Below are 16,938 nucleotides of genomic sequence, written 5' to 3' on the forward strand. Positions count from 1 at the left end.
GGGAGGACCGAGCCTAGGCTCCGCCCAAAGCGCGGGCGGGCGGGCGCATGCGCACGAACGCCGAGCGGGGTTGCTAGGCGACGGGGCGCTTCCCTAGTTACCCGGCAGAGGAGGAAGAGGAGGAAGAGGTAGAAGAGCGAAGGAGCCGCCGAGAACGGGAGGATGAAGGCGCCTCAGTGCCTGTGCCAGATTTGCACCTGCGGGTAAGGCAGTTTCCAGATGGGGGGGCCCGAGGGGTGGCGGGGCAGCATGACGTCATACCCACGGAGTTAAACCCCCCCATAAAAGGGTCACAGACCCTCCACTCTTGCGACTGGGCTCCCTCGCGGTGAAGGCTAAGGTCCCTTCACACGTGACGCGTGCCCTACACGGGTGTGCGCGGAAAACCGAGCGAGGCGCGTCTGTTTGCACTTAGCGTGCCCCTGGGCTAAGGGGAGAAATGGGGGTCAAATTAATCCACACACACACATACACTGACACATCCCCAACCACAGCCCTGAACTTCCCTGGGAGACCTTGGGCCTGTCGCTATATCTCCGTGTGACCTACCTCACAGGGTTGTTGTGAGTGTAAAAAGTGGACCGCGACTGGGGACACAGAGAATAATGAGCTCCTGGGGCGATAATGATGTAATAAGTATTTGTCAAGCTTTGCAGGCAGGCAGAGTCCCAGATCCAGCCCCTGCCTCTCTAGGCAGGGCTGGGAAAGGCACCTGTCTATAATCCAGGTCTGCTGTCAATCAATGTATATACAACACTGAATTAGTTGGGCTGTTAGTCAGAGTCAGTACAAGCCAGTCTTCTGTGTTCCCAATAATGATCCTAACAATGAACTTCTTATATGTCCTGTCCTTCCCAGTGGCGTAGCGTTGGTTGTCAGCACCCAGGGCAAGGCAAGTAATTTGCGCCCCCTAACCCATGGATTTGCGCCCCCTAACCCGTGGATTTGCGCCCCCTAACCCTAACCCCCAGATGTTGCGCCCGGTGTGGCCGGGCCCCCCCTGCACCCCCCACGCTACGCCACTGGTCCTTCTTCCCGTTGCTCTGAGTGGTTTTGATGTGGGTGGGAGGGGAGTTACCCTACCTTGTAAGACTCACATGAGGAGAAAATGGGCGTAAGTAAGGTTGAGAGAGCGTAAGTAGCCCAAAGTCACCCAGGCTGTGTCCAGGTTATCACAGTTTTCAGGTGGGTTTCAATCACACACCAGCAATTTGGGCATGCACTATTAATGCTGATTTGGAGCTCTTGCAAAACAAACAAACTTTGTTGAAAGGTTGGATTTTTGCAATAAAGAAAGTGATTTTTTTTGGGGGGGGGAGATAGCTATTAGAAACACTTCTGTTTCTTCACGCCAAACTTTACTCAGCGTGTGGGCACAACCTACATAAACTCGCACATCTTTAAGCACCAACGCTCTTGTGTATGTATCTGAGGAAACTGGGACTCATAACGTATGTATGGCCTTAGGTAGCAATCATATTTTTCACTGGCACATGGGTGTTTCCCACCACAAGCACATGAAGTGTGAGCACCTGATGAGAGGTCTCAAAATACATCAGGGAACCATGTCCTCGGCCAGGGTACAACTGGCACTGGCAACGCAGAATGATAGCAGATGGGGTGATTTACTGTCCCTCTCAAGGATCTGGCAGTACCTGTTCCATATGGTTCAGCAAATTCCAAATGATGTGTCAGGACATGCTTGAACGCTATGAGAAAACAGCATGTGTGCCATGTGGCTTTGATGAGTATACAACAGTAATAATCCCTGGAAAAGGCATCTGTGTTTTTTCTACCATTTTGGCCAGGGCTCCTCCCACTGCTGGAATGGTAGATCTCTTGCATCTAGTGTAATTGGTTGACATAGACACTTCTGAGCAGATGGAGCAAAATTACTCACCCTTAGAGGAGGCTGCCTGTTGCATCTCTTTCTGAGTCATCACTCACTCTAAGCTTGCTTCCTTTTGCTCAGGAGGTAGGTCTAGAAATAACAGCAGCCAGCTTTGATGAGCTAACCTAGACATGACATTAAATGTATTTCTGCCTTTAACAGGTGCATACAAATACAAATAGCACATGCTGTGTTGGGGGCTGGTTATTATAGGCATGTGGGTGGGGGGAATTTGCCCTTTCCTCCCCTTCTGTGTTTCTGATAAAATTCCTTTCTCTGAAAGTGCTCTTTGCATTGCGAGAAAATCCCTCATGGACGCCAATTCTATTTGCATTTTTTAAAAGTAAATATGCTGGAAGCAACCCAGAGTGGTGCAACCCAATCAGATGGGCGGGGTACAAATAATAAAATTATTATTATTATTCTTAAATTTTAAATGCAAATTTGCAATTTAATATCACATCTAGCTATTCAGTTGTACTCTTACATGTTCCAAATGTGAGCCTTCTGGTGCGTATGAATGAAGCATGCCTTGCATTTTACACACACAAAGTACGTATATCTTAGCCCACTAGTGTTCCATGGAACTCAAAACTCCATTTATACATTTCTCAGCCAAGAGGCATATCTGGATTAGGGCCATTTCTGGAATAACAAAGATGTGTAGTATATTGCGAACAACCTCAGAAATGTGGCTGTTACTGGGGAAGTGATTGAATCCTGCGCTTAAATGGAACATATGCTATGAATTCCTCAAGTGGTTACAAACTTCTCTGTTGTACTGGCATCTATACCACTTCAACTGGCTCCAAGAAAAAAAATATTTTTAAGCCCCCTCTTGAGCCACCTCAGGTACAATCTACACAGTTTTATGAACAATATTTGTGTTTTCATTTTGAGGTAAGTTGATCCTTCCAGTGGATAGTGGCTTAGGACTTAGCTAGGAGGCAGCAGGAGACAGGTCTCTTGAAACTTTCTTCTTGAGCCCAAAGGGCTTGTGTTTCTCTCTTGACACTAGCCTTCAAGCCACATGGCTAGCTGTTTTTGAAACAGATGAACACTTTTGAAAGCAGTTTGGGCACCAGCTGCTCAAAGAGAGGGAGGGAAGCTTTTACAGTTTCGAAGTGCGAGCCTAAGCAGCCCTTTGGATCCTGGCCAATCTAAACTTTGGATGACATGACACTGGAGGAGGCAAAGGAGCTTCAAGCCAAACAAAGCTGTTTCCAAGTTCTGCAATGAAACACCACAGAACAAAGGCCCTGTGAAACAAGCCTACAAACAAATGGTTTACAAAATGTACATTGCCAACAATTTTGTGGTCAATAAACTCTCAAGCAGATATTGATGTAGGCAGCGAACTGAATTTGCTTTGCTTTTGCAACAGCACTTCAGGTTTCAATGGGAGGACTTGTCGCTTGGATCTTGTTACCTGGGGAGTTAAGCCATACACACATTAGGGTTACCAAGAGGAAAAGAAACAACAGGAAAATATATAGGTGGCTTGTTCTTTTGCTTCTACACAGAGACTCTACTTCTGCCCTAATCCCCAAACATTATAATTATTTAGCACAGTTGGGGACATTGACATTCACAGGATAATGTGTCAGCGCTAAGAGGACTGTATTCTTTCATATGATAAACACTAGCATTTACTTGGAAACTGATGAAGGTGTAAGGCATCTAGATTTTCTTTTCTCCGTTGCAAATTACTTCTTCACCGTCTGTTGATGCTTTCTTTGTATAATGGTGATTTAGTTCAGCAGTTCACCACAAACCAAAAGCATACATATGTGTGGCACATATATACCTTGTGCTCCTATCATTTTATTGCCTAAGCATATCCACATTATAGACTTAGGCTACAAACCCATGCACATTGGCTTGGAAGCAAGCCTCATTGAACTCAGTGGGGCTTATTTCTAAGTAAACCTGTATAGAATTGTACTGTTGAACTAGCTTAACATCCTTCCCTTTTTCCTGAGAACATTTGGAATTAAAGTTTTGTGTTGAGTCTACGAATCCGTAATAAAGACTCAATACACTTTCCCAACTTCAATTCCCATAATTTTTTGTAGGAAAGATATGGCATGGAGCATCAAATAAAACATAGTATACAAGTTTGTGATGTATGCCTTTTCAGTTTTCACAAATTAAGGGACACGGTACTCCGTTAATCATGCAGACAATCATGACAGTCTGTTATTCTAGTACAGTACATGACCAGATATTAAAATGTAATCTATGGTATAATTACACAACTCTTTCTTTTTTTAAAGCTTTTTGTGAGCAGTAAAGGCAGCCAGTTTGTTTGCAGGGTGCAAGGCATGGCCAAAGTTTGCAGAAGGAAATTTCAGAGGCAGGTTGTTTTTTAAAACCACAAAAATGTTCCTGTAACTGCATTTGTGCAAAATAAGTGTTGGATCCCTTACAGCTCTCTTAGGAATATAAATATGTGCTGCCTGGTTTGAAATGATACATTCTGAACCTGAACCAGGTATCAATTACAGCTGAGGATAGGATGTTTCCATAATAAGATGTAAACACTTAATTTATTTTGTATGTGTGTTTTTTTAAAAAAAAATCCCTTATGAGTTGCAGAACTAGTGCTTAAAAGAATATCTCTTCCTTATATGCACAGCCAAGAACTAGAGTGCCTTTACAATACAAATGTCAATTAGACATGCTTTTTTGCCTTCAGAAACACTGAACTATCCAAGCAATAGCTAGACTCACTCACAGTCAATATCCAAGAGCCATGTTTGTTCATTAAATGGGAACACAGAATATATAACTCCTTCGCTTGTCTCCTTTTAGTATTTGCTAGCTTCTATTAGTCATACGCCTATCACAGTCACATTGCTCTACATTTTGCCCCTTTCCCACTGATCAGGAAAAAAGATAATGCCCCTGCAGAGAGATGTCTATAAGTGGGGTCTCCTTAGGAGCATAAGAATTGCTTGCTGGACCAGCAAAGGTGTCTGATACCCAACAGATTCTAGATAGATGCTCCTAGGGGTTTCCCCTGTCCCAGCTCTCAGCCCCAGCATTTGCTGTTTTCTTTTGGTATTTGGCAATCCCATTAATTATCATGGATTTTCCCTTTACGCCTTGGCCTCAGTCATTTTGGAGGCCGGAGCAGGGATGCCGGCCCTCGCCTCTGTCCTTCTTGCGGACAGCCTCAATGGAGGCTGAACAGGACGGTTCAGCCTTGTCACCTAGAATCAGTCACCACCTTCGCAGATGGGAGCAGATCCGTGCACCCGATGGAGGGCATGCTTGCAATCTTGATGTTCCCATACAGCATGAGTGAGCATGCATCATTTTAAAAAGCTGGTGGAAGGGGTGGGGGGAATTGTAGGGACATCTGTGTCACGATCTTGTCCTGCTCCTAAATCCTGAATCGTGATTTCTGAGCATGTCAAGCCTGTACCATTACTTGCCTGACTAAAGCTATCTTTCTTATAAGTAAGAGCCTTTGCATGTACAGTGGTACTCGGGTTAAGTACTTAATTCATTCTGGAGGTACGTTCTTAACCTGAAACTGTTCTTAACCTGAAGCACCACTTTAGCTAATGGGGCCTCCCGCTGCTGCCACGCCGCCAGAGCACGATTTCTGTTCTCATCCTGAAGCAAAGTTCTTAACCCGAGGTTCCATTTCTGGGTGAGCAGAGTCTGTAACCTGAAGCGTCTGTAACCTGAAGCGTATGTAACCCGAGGTACCACTGTACTAGACAGAAGTCAGGACATGCAAAAACAAACAAACAAAATAACTTACTCATAGGAAGTTATCATGTCAAGAAGACGTGTTGATTTCTTTTTCAGGGAGAAAAAAAACCCATTCCACATACACTTTTGCAGCTAGATGATCTGAGCAGCGTTTTAGGAAAGCTAGATGATTTTCTAAATTGGCCTAGACTTTGGGGTAGGAGTTTGAGCCATTCACAATGAGGGCTTGCTGGTGTGTTTAGGCGCTGATTATTGGATAAATGTCTGAGGAGGACCTTTGGGACTGGAGGAGCAAGGCAAATTAAATCCTTTGACCTATGTTGGTGGCGTATGTAAGAATTGCTACTAGTAGTAGCAGTAGTAACCATCAGCATTGTGGCAGAAAGGTCACAGTGTCTCACATGAATGCTTTAAAAGAGATTATAATAAATTCAGCAGAGATATTCAGAGAGTGTGATGGAACAAAAGACCAGCTAGTCCAAGGCTTTGCTCTCGGGACCAACTACCCACCAGCCTTTCAATAGTACTACTCTGCAACCCAAACATATACCGTACCTCAGTTAGGGAACATTAGCAGGAAGGTGGCTCAAGTGAACTACCCAAGTCACACTTTAAGAGGAACATAAAACACAGTGTCAAGAGTCTATATAAATAATTCCCCCGTGTAAAGAATGGAGGATCTATCACAGCTATATGGGAACCTCTGTCCCTCCAAACATTGCTGAATTAATCATCCTATGCTTCCTGGGGTTCATGTAGCTCAGCAACATCTGAAGGGCCAGAAATTCCCCACACCTGGTCTATCCTTACTTAATATAATTCATTAACACAACCTTGCAAGTTAGCTCCCAAAAGTTAATCTAATACTAATCTGCAGGAAATTGTTACTAGTTCACTTGTACCCCAAACAACAGCTTGAAAAATCAGTTTTGTTTCACAGTACAAATGCTGTTTACCTTGTCACTTCAGTGAGATTTTCATGCATCACAAGCAACCAAATCAATGGTTTCAGCCTTGTTTCAAAAAAAGCCTTGCAAAAAAAGAGTAATTTTATTTTACACACCTTAAATACTATTCACACATGGCAGTAAGATGTGTTTTTTTGTGGGAAGTCTTATCCTTTTATACTGGTGTCCTAATTTACAGATGATGATTGCATTAAGATGAAGCATGGGGAGTTACGTTATCACTTTCAAATGGCTCCAAAACGTTAAGACAGTTGGTGGGAAATGGGATTTTAGAAGTTCAGTCTTAAAGTGAGATTTAGACTTAAAAAACAAACTGCTTGCAGAAGAAGGTTTGCCAGAGAGTGTAAAAGTGAAGGAGAAAGACAGCAAGAGGAGGAGGAGAGAGAGAGAGAAAGAAAGAAAGAGGACAGGAGTGGAAGTAGAGAGATGATGCCTGCTTGACTTCCTTCTGATGTCACAATCCATCGGCTCTGTAACAATAAAGCAAACCATGACAACTGCAGAAGGAGAAGCGAGGAGAAAAGGAGGTGAGACCATTTTGATTGCTGAATATTTCAACTCATAGGTACATAGTAAACTTTTGAAAATGTCTCCTTGAACGTGATTGTAGGCAAAACATGGGGACAGGTGAGCTGTCAAGATCCAAAGGCCACAAAATGCATTCCTGTATCTGAAAGGCCACTTGGCCTATTGGGCCAGGAGCCTCTGGGCTTCATCCGATGTTTGCGTCAGGGTTGCGAAGTGACTGCTCTATGAAGGCAAAGAGAAATGGTCTAAATAACTGGCTTTGTCCTGCCTTCTCAAAGCTATTAATCACAGGCTTCAGAAGCCGCCCTCTTTCCCACTGCCTAGCGGCAGAGAGACAGCCTTATAAATAAAGCCCAGAACCTGGTTTTTATCTGGTTTTGCCGTTGCATACTCTAATGTCGGGACGCGGGTAGCGCTGTGGTCTAAACCACAGAGCCTAAGACTTGCTGATCAGAAGGTCAGCGGTTTGAATCCCCCGACGGGGTGAGCTCCCATTGCTCAGTCCCAGCTCCTGCCAACCTAGCAGTTTGAAAGCACATCAGAGTGCAAGTAGATAAATAGGTACCGCTCTGACAGGAAGGTAAACAGTGTTTCTGTGCACTTTCTGGTTCGCCAGAAGCGGCTTAGTCATGCTGGCAACATGACCTGGAAGCTATCTGTGGACAAACGCTGGCTCCCTTGGCCTATAGAGTGAGATGAGCGTGCAACCCCAGTCATCTGCGACTGGGCCTAATGGTCAGGGATACTTTTACCTTCACCTTTACTCTAATGTCATAACCTGCCCTGGGTCCCTTAGGGGGAAGAGTAAGAAATATTACAAATAAACAAATAAATAAACCAGGGTGGCCTGCTTTACAGGGGACAGTCCTCTGGCTCTCATCCATTCAAAGAGCTGCCTGGCCCAAAGATCAAGAGCCCTCAGAAGGGAGAGCAGGAGGGGGCTTGAAGTTGCAAATAGTTTCTATGCATATAAATTAGCACATGCATTTTTTTAAAAAAAATGTTTTTCAATATACCCCCAATATTAGCCAAATTATATGAATAACAATTAATTCCCAAATTATACAATTATCATTATGCCAATCAACTTCCAATTAATACACTTAAGTTAAAGTGGCTCCCCGCATGGTGGTTTGGGTTCATTTCCAATATTATATCACTGCGTTCCATGAACTTAATTCATGTCGGTTACATTTCAGTTATAATAATAATCCCTTAGTCAACTGCTACATAATGAATTCCATTCGTGATGTTATGATATATAAATTTATAAAGCTTTGAGTGAGGATCTCAAACTATTAACTTTATTCTGCCCTGCATGTGAAAACTGTTATGTCGATGGAGATTCCTTCTGTCCATGTATGATGATGTCTCTTACCAGCTGTTGTTTTCTCCCATCGTGGCTTGGGGCGGAACTGAATCTCGAAGATTCTCTGAGATCTTATCTCTCCATCCCTTGCTTCGATGTCTCAGAACACTCAACAGTGTGCTAGAAACCATTCTCTCTCACTAGTAAAACATGTCGCAGATCCTCACCATTTCCCCTTCAGCCTAGGAAAAAGTGGGCTGCCTTCATCATGGCAGGCAGGACCAGAAGCGATACAACACAGGTGGCTACCCTAATGGTACAAGTAGTATTGAGACCGAGGAGACCCACATTTAAATCCCCACTTGGCCTCAAGCTCACGCTTTGCTAGGATAAAGGGTGGGGGGACCTTGTACACTGCCCTGAGTTCCTTGGTGGGATATGTGGGGTAAAAAAAGGTGATTAGCAAGTAAAGTAGCTCCAACCTCCCACCAAGAGACCAGGAAATAGCTCAGGGGAAGACTTGATTGATCCTTGTCCCCACCCCCCACCCCGCTCTAGTTGGTTCTAGCTGCTGGCCAAGGAACTGATTGAAAGGGATGTCAACTTTCACGTCAAACTGTACAGTACTCCTGATAATAGTGCTAATATTTCAAGGTTTAATGGAAAGGAATACCGTTTGTAATCTATCCAGCAGTTTTTCAAGAGAAGAAATACCAAGGACTCGACCTGCTCTGATGAGTCATTTATATTCCCCCCTACAGAAGAGTAAATAGTTGCTGACAGGTTAATCTTATTCCTGTCATTTCTCTTTTTAGAAGCTCTGTTGAATTTCCATGGGAGAGGTTTGGGTAGCCATAAATTGTGCTAAATCCTCCTAGGAGTTTTTCTGCCTGTCAGTATTAGGGAACTGAGGTCATTGGAGAAGCAGAAACCCGTCCAAAATACTACCATCCTAATAGATGCATTATTTTCATAAACATAGCAGCATTTAAGGTGGCAAGTAAAAGCTTTAGTGAGGAATATATTTTGTTATCAGAGAAACTGTCATGGAACTCAAGTCCTTGTGGGCATTGTGGCTTTTTATAATAAATCTTTATTTGGCTGGTGGGAAATGTTTTGGAGAAATCTTGGGGCCTGAGAAAAACCCACCAGCAGCCTCTCTCTCTCTTTTTGTATCTGTTAGTATGTTTTCACAACAGTCTATAAGACTACCTTAAAATATACCACCTGAAGGCAAGGTAGGTCATTGGCGTTTTTTAGAGTCAAATTCTGGACCTCCAAATTTTGGAGGAAGATGTGAGAACGGGACTCTACATGTGTACATCTATATTGTTGCTGTTGGCCATCCTACTTTCAGCTGAAAAAGGCTCCCAGTGCAGTCTATAAATATAAATGATAAGACAGTCCCTGCTTTCAGGTCCACACTCTTAGAGACATGACACAAAAGGAAAGGGGACAGGGAGGAAGAAGAGGAAAAAGCAAGCCCAGTCATTAGGATTTAGGGCAGGACTGAGTCAAGGGGAGGATGCTTGAAAGTGCCCTACTGTGTAGGCGCCATATACGGGGATCAGGAAACCTGGCTGCCCTGGGAAAACAGCTGTCCATGTGTAGAGGCCCCATTCTCATCTTCCTCCGAACATGCAAGGAGCAAGGCCGGTAAGCAGCAGCCATCCTCCAATGTGTTCAGTATAGGTGTGTTGGGGAAGATGACCACAGAACTGCCCGTGGTCCGTAGCTCAGCTCTGAGCTCAACAACAGAACACAAAGCCTGTCCACAAATCACCTAACAGAAATAAGTAGCAGTAGTAAAGATGGGAATGGCTGCAGTTCAGTTGCTCTCGAGTGAGCCTCAGGGACAAACAGTAGGGCATGGGAAGATAATTCTTGGGAGTCTGCTAGGGCCGGATCATGTTGGTAACACAAAGTGTTACATTCTGGTCCTGCTTGAAGAGATGTCACCAGCAGCAAATATCAACGATGCCACCCGCTTTGGTGGAAGCAGCCAAACCTTCATTGAGGAACACAGGAATGTCAAATAAACCTCAATAAAGTCCACAGTCAGCTAAACCAGGTTTGCTCCACTGAGAGACTGGAAGCTATTTTTATCCAGTAATTGGCACATGCCTTGCTCTTCTGGGCCTTTGGTTGTGCTTGTTATTCTTGTAAAAACTTTTCTTTTTTACAAACTTCAGTTTAGTTACAATTCGCTTTCAGTTAACATTTCTATTTTCTTATACACGAGATGCTGTTTGGCACCAATGACAAAGAAACCCCTGTATTTTATTTGCTTTCCCCTACACACACCTATGAGGATCGCATCCAAGAATATGATGCTAAAAGAGACGTTGGTAGAGTGGGACACATTAAATATACTTCCAGGAGATCCACAAGTGCTGTCCCCCATTAGCACCCACAGTCGTAAACCACCAGGAATACCAGTAGAAAAAGTAAAGAAGGAGAGAGAAGGTTGGTGGGATGGAGAGTTTGCAGGGTTTGCAGCAGGAGCATGGTCTCAAAGTGGAGCTAAGAGTGACGTCACTTAGACAACATCCCACTTTAGTGGGGCCATAGCTCAGGGCAGGGCATATGCAGCACACCAAATATTCTAGGTTCAAATCCATTAAAAAGAAATAAAAATCTCAGGGCTGGAAAGGGCCTCTGCCTGATATCTTGGAGAGCTGCTCAAAGTTAGACCAACCAAATACTCTCTATCTTTACATTGGTTGCTTCCAGACAAGGGGCTCTTGAGTCCTATTCCCTCATTATGCTTCTGTTGTAAGCTACAAGTGTGACTTTTTGCACTATATGATCGCACTTCTTTACATGCACACCCCACTACATCTCATCCACACCTGTGGGCGGGGCCTTTTGAGGCTTGGCACACATGCGCTCTGATTATGGTGCTGGGCACCTTTTTATGAACTTGTTTATTATTTTTAATTGATCTTTTAAGCAGTGTTTGAATGCTTTCTCTGCAGTATTTTTATAGCGCTATAACACCCTAATAATGCATTTTTGTAATGACGAGGGGAAAGCTTGTCTTAGTAATGTGGTTAATGGCAGTGACCAGAAAGGTATCCTTTAATGATTTATTGGGGGTGGGAGCGGAACACCCTAACAGACTGGTGTTGCAGCACCATCTCTCTTTTTCATGAATATCTAGCTGGGAAAGCATTTTGGCATTAAAGGATTAAAATAAACAGGGTCATGAAATGGCAACAGTTGCAAAGGTTATCATTAGCGTGCACTTTTCTGATACGTCACAGCCCATTGCCCACATTAAAATGCTGCCCTTTTAGCCCTTTTAAAAACACTCTTCCATTCTTCGGGGGGGGGGGGAGTTGGGCTTTGTTAGGTCTGAGAGTTAAGAAGAGGAAGAACTGCAAGGAAAAATTCAGTGTGACAGTGACTGGATGACAGTATTGTGAGGATACCCTGTAAAAAGTCGCATGGCTATTCTGCAGTAAATGTGAGACAGGCAATGTGTGCAGAACAGCAGGGCACTTCTTGCTTAAAAGAGCTTCAGGGAGTAGTCTCAACTCCGACAGCTTGAATTGGTTGACCATTATTTCCTTCATTTATCTTTGCTGTTGTTATTAAATCCCAGGCGCCATCGTTGCCCTCATAATCCCACCAGGATTTATGACCGTGTAGGGGAGTCGACCCGCATAACGGAATACGTGGACAAATATCCTCTCTATGGCAATATCCCTCCTGCCCAGAGCCTCAAGCCCAAGCATGAGTATCACACGCACGGAGGGAAAATGGAAGGCATCACAACTTTCAAGTAAATATTTTTCAGTGCTGGATAGACTTTGGGGCTACCAAGGCATCACGGGGAGAAGACAGAGGGAGGGATTAGTCAGATTTTGCTCAGGGGAAGCATTTTGATGAAAAACCGAGTGGTGAAAAATTTGACCAATAGCATTATTAGGGCTGTTGCTTGTTTTAAGAAATCACAGCTGACAATATCTAGTTTTCATAGGTCCCTGAAATGGAAATAATATAATTTTTTTTATTTAAAATAATTCAGCAGCATTAATCATGACCGCCATTTTAATTGCTCCAAATGTTGTAGCCCTAAATGGGCACCAACAGCCACAATAGCTTTCAAATAGTTTGGTGGTTTTTTTTTAATACTGTAAGCTCAGTATTTTTAGTTATATTCATAGATGTTGGCTATTTAAATCCAGTGCTTTATGCTTCCCCCCACTTTCAGGTCTGACTACCTTCCATACGATGTTTCAAATCGGCCTGTTCGTGTTCCAGCGGAGTACAAACCAGTAACTGGAGAGATGGACATGGGAACCACTTACAGAAGAGATTATAACGCTCACAAAATAAACCCCGTGATAATAGTAAAGCCCGTAGAGAGGAAATACAAGAGAGAAGGCAAAGTGAATACCATACCTACTTACCGAGGTAATAATACACAGCACTTTTCACAAAGCGAAGCGACGGGCAGAGTGGCGGCATGCCATATGGCCATGCTGTGGAGAGGTGATGGTGGACTTGGCTGCTGTGATGCTGTTCAGGTGAAATGAGGGAGTCTGTTTCTTGTTAAGTCTAATAAAATGCACACTGTCGGCATCATCCATGGGCTTTGGAGGCAAAAGCTTAATATCCTGCTTTGGCTAAGGCAAAAAGAGAGTCCTAAACTAGTTTACCCATTGAGTTCAGTGGCACTAACTATCCATTGCTTAGGATTGGCTAGCCTTAAACCATTCCTTTTGCTTTGGGAGATGCTGTTGTGCCTATCCATGTATCTTGGTGACACTAGACTCTAATCCAGCCCCACTGGGATTAGCTGCACTAAGGAGTTCCCCATTGAGAACTGCAGCCAAGCTGATTGCTGCTATTACAGCCAGCGAGCCCCACTTTGTCCAATCCAAACCACACCTACAAACTGGCTTCAAAGGACCCTGTTCACCTTTTCAAAGTTGGCCCACAAAGGATGGAGAATTAAGGCACTGGCTCCCTAACCAGATTCAGTCCCTCACACCTGCAGTAGAGATATCTTAATACAGAATTCTCAGCATCTTCACCAGCTTATAATCCTTATAATTTATTGAGGGAAGCCATACCATTATTTAAAACTAAAACAGGTAGCATGGGTATTCCTTTACTTAGCAATTTCTGGCCCAGAGTGGTTGAAGGCAATCAAATACATGCCTATAGGTGCCCTAAGTATGTTGGCAGGGTGACACACCACTCAAACAGACTGCAACCAATCTATGCTGAGGCCAAGGCTATCAAAAATTAGCTTAATGCTGTTTTTGTCTTAAAGCTGACTATAGGGCCTGGGAAGTTCAAAGAAGGGAGACCAGCAAAGTGGAGAATGCCTACCAACTTCCCACTGAAAAGTTTGGGAACAGCACCACGTTTCAAGATTCCTTTTTCCCGAGGGAAATCTCCCTCCGAAAAAGCTTTAAACCCACTGTTGTGACCAAGCTTTCAGATCAGCCTTTTACCAGTGTTACAAGTCATCGCAGCGATTACGTTCCTCATCAGCTGGAGCCACAACTGAAGGCGTCAAAAGAAGAATACAAGCCCAATAGCCAACCCTTTGTAGACACCACAACACACCGCTGTGATTTTAGAGGGCTTGTTGGCGAACTTCCAAAAAGCTTCAAGCCTGAACCCTCTAAAGTGGAGGTGAAGGCTCTTTTTGATGGAACCACAGAATTCCGCGATCGTTTTCAACCGTGGGCCATTTCCTTGCCTGAAGTTCACAAAGCAAAAGAGTATGTTCCACCCACAGGCAACATGGAGTTGACCACCACGAGCCACCTTGCTTATATTCCACACGACATCAATCCAGCTGTCCTCATGAGACCAGTAGAAAGGAGCAGGAGAAATAACGCCCCCTTTCAAGGGAATACAACAATGAGAGATGCCTTTCAAGCTTGGGATACCCATCGGCCAGAAATTGTCAAGAAGTCCCAGGATATTCCAAAGGCCTCTGGGAAGTTTGATGGCATGACAACCTTCAGAGCTCACTATAGACCACACAACATAGTCCTGACTCAGAGTTGCAAACCTTCAAAGATGGCCCTATCTAGTTCAGCACCTTTTACAGATGAAACCTTGTACCGTACAGAATATACGCCAAAGAAACAAGAGGTCTGCCCAGCAACCTATCCATCCCCGCCAGGATATGTCTTTGTCAACACTGATTCTCATGGTCACAAATTCTTCCGCAGAGTTTCACCAGACGTCAGTAAGATTGCTCATGCAAATGGTAATCATCTTCCAAAAGAAGTAGCAGTTGTATCCTAACTCCTAATTCTAATAGTTTGCACAAAAGTGTTCCGAAAATTATCATGCAGTGGTCAGAGTATTACATTAGCTCTAACCATTCTAAATAAGCCTACTGATTATAAGATTTTTTTTAGAGTGATCTGAGAACTAATTTTTACAAGTTAATATAAGTAAAATTTGTGTCAATATTTCTGTGGAATCTCTTTTCTTCAACTGTATTACAAGACAACTGTTCATTTTAACAAGATGGGTGATTTTCTGGCAATATTTTGATGATGCATTTTAATACGATTACCTGAATAGGACTGTGTACTGTTCTTACGTACAGCAAACAAAATTGTCCCGGCTCGCTTCCTTAAAATATGTTCAAAGGGGTTGCAGCTAACAAGCAGAATGTGAAGGTTCCAAGTTGAATTCTTGGTGTTTCTTTTTGAAGGATCTTACAGTGCAGGACTGAGATATAGCTCTTCCCCAGACCTTGGAGAACCCCTACCAGCTTCAGACAAAATGATTTGGCTAGCCAGGTCAACAGTCTGGTTCTGTATAAGGCAGATGCTAAAAATTACAGTTTGCTGCTGCACCAAGTAGCATCACAAAACACATTTTGCACTAGTTCAACATGTTTATTATAATAGAATCATAGAATTGGAAAGGACCCTGAGAATCATTTAGTCCAATCCCCAGCAATGCAGTTGTCCCATACCAGGACAGATTAGTTGGATGCTGTTTGAGCTACCTCCATATGTGTGTGTGTTTAAATTATGGAGGCTTGCTAGGAAAATAAGAACTTCCACTTTGGATTTTCAAGACATTTCAGCATGTATTACCAGGCCCTGCAAAACCACATTAGTAGAATTTAGTATTAAGATGTTTAGCCACATGTGGACATATTTTTTGCTGCACACCTCAACAAAGGATAGTCTGGGACTGTTGGCATCATGTATTGTAAGCCAATATATAAAACCAATCCAGCTCAAACTATGTCCCATTGGAAAACATAGGGCTTCAATATATTTATTTTACCATATTTGTATAGGCAGCTCCCCATTTGCGCGGGATTTTGCATTCTGAGATACTGCGCACACCGGCGGGACACAGGAAAGCCCGCCCTGTCAGCCTTCCGGTGTCGAAAACAGCATGTGCATCAGTGGCCGTGCGCATCCCAAACGCATGCAAATGGGGAGTTGCCTGTATACTGCTTTTCAGCTGTAATGGTCCTCAAAGTGGCTCACAATAAAAGAATCAAATTTACAGGCAGATGGCACTGCCCTCACAAGAACAGATCTGGAATACTAGGTGCCGCCAATTTTTATGAAACGATGGCACCATGTGGTTCCTGGCTCTGTGCTCCTGGAACGCAGAGGGTGGCAAAGCAGGGTTGGGGTAGACATTGGGGTGGTGATATTCATCTAAGTCCTCTTTATTACATCAGGTACTCTTACTGCTGCATTGAGCAGATGGCGTTAATGGCTACCAGCCCTTGTTGTTAACTTGTTTTGTGGTATCAGTGGGAGGTCCAGTAGAATTCTAGGGATGTTTGTATTCAGTAACAAGTCTCATTATGCTCAGTGGGGCTTATTTCCAAGTAAAAGTGCATAAGATAATAGTCATAACAATGAGTAACTTCAATTAGATTTGGGACTGGGTTGGGAAGCTTTTTCCAGATTATTTGAATCTATTTCACCTTAATACACACGTATGCCTGGGCATATGTATATTACTAAATTTATGATAAGATTGCATTTCAGAGTATGATTTCAGTTTTGATAGGCCTGTAATTCAAGTTGTAAGGTTGGTGCCAATACTTTGAGCTACTGCTCCAGTGAATGCTTCGCATCGTTTTCATTATCACTGATTGTTTCTTACCTGTGTGTTGCCTTGTACTCATTATTTTAGGAAAAGCATTTTATGATTGAAGTGTCATGTAATCCCACAAACTGTATCCCCAAACCACCAATTCAGAGATCGAGATCAAGAACTGAATGGTGTGAAAAGAACATAATAAATCATCCAAAAAAGGAGAGGAAAAACTCTGAACCGCTGGGAATGTTTGTTTTGTATCACTCCCATATGGTATTCTTGGTATTCTCACAGATCAAACTGAGACCTAGAGCCGGATTCTTTTCTTCTTCTTCTTCCTATGTAAATTGAATGCTCTAGAATTGGGGGGAAATCAAATTAAAAACCAAAGCTTTCTATTTTGTTTCTTGAAGTATGTTTAAGACTGTCACTAGGCTAGGAGTGGAGCTTTTCAG

At 43.4% G+C, this 16,938-nt stretch overlaps 2 protein-coding genes across 5 annotated transcripts in view; one reads left to right on the forward strand and one right to left on the reverse strand.

Moving 5' to 3' along the window:
- The window catches only part of EFL1 (elongation factor like GTPase 1), a 65,267-nt gene extending 63,263 nt beyond the window's left edge, over nucleotides 1-2,004 (reverse strand). The window contains exon 1 of the mRNA XM_081888423.1: nucleotides 1,901-2,004. Coding sequence (XP_081744549.1) covers nucleotides 1,901-1,940 — 40 coding nt within the window. The 5' untranslated portion in view covers nucleotides 1,941-2,004. The remainder of the gene's footprint in view (nucleotides 1-1,900) is intronic.
- Nucleotides 94-16,720, forward strand: SAXO2 (stabilizer of axonemal microtubules 2). 4 transcript variants are annotated; one of them, XM_081888649.1, is made up of 5 exons: nucleotides 94-203; nucleotides 12,030-12,209; nucleotides 12,642-12,844; nucleotides 13,710-14,663; nucleotides 16,580-16,720. In XM_081888649.1, the coding sequence occupies exons 1-5, from the start codon at nucleotides 163-165 to the stop codon at nucleotides 16,597-16,599; spliced, it is 1,398 nt and encodes a 465-aa protein (XP_081744775.1). In that variant the 5' UTR covers nucleotides 94-162; the 3' UTR covers nucleotides 16,600-16,720. The 4 variants fall into 4 exon arrangements, with proteins under 4 accessions (XP_081744775.1, XP_081744774.1, XP_081744777.1 ...); XM_081888651.1 differs by adding an exon at nucleotides 6,909-7,112 and having other exon boundaries at nucleotides 108-203; nucleotides 13,710-16,720; XM_081888648.1 differs by having other exon boundaries at nucleotides 13,710-16,720.
- Nucleotides 16,721-16,938: the final 218 nt, after the last annotated feature.

The sequence above is a fragment of the Podarcis melisellensis genome (genome assembly GCF_964234715.1).
Source record: "Podarcis melisellensis genome assembly, chromosome: 14".
Classification (NCBI taxonomy): Eukaryota; Metazoa; Chordata; class Lepidosauria; order Squamata; family Lacertidae; genus Podarcis; species Podarcis melisellensis.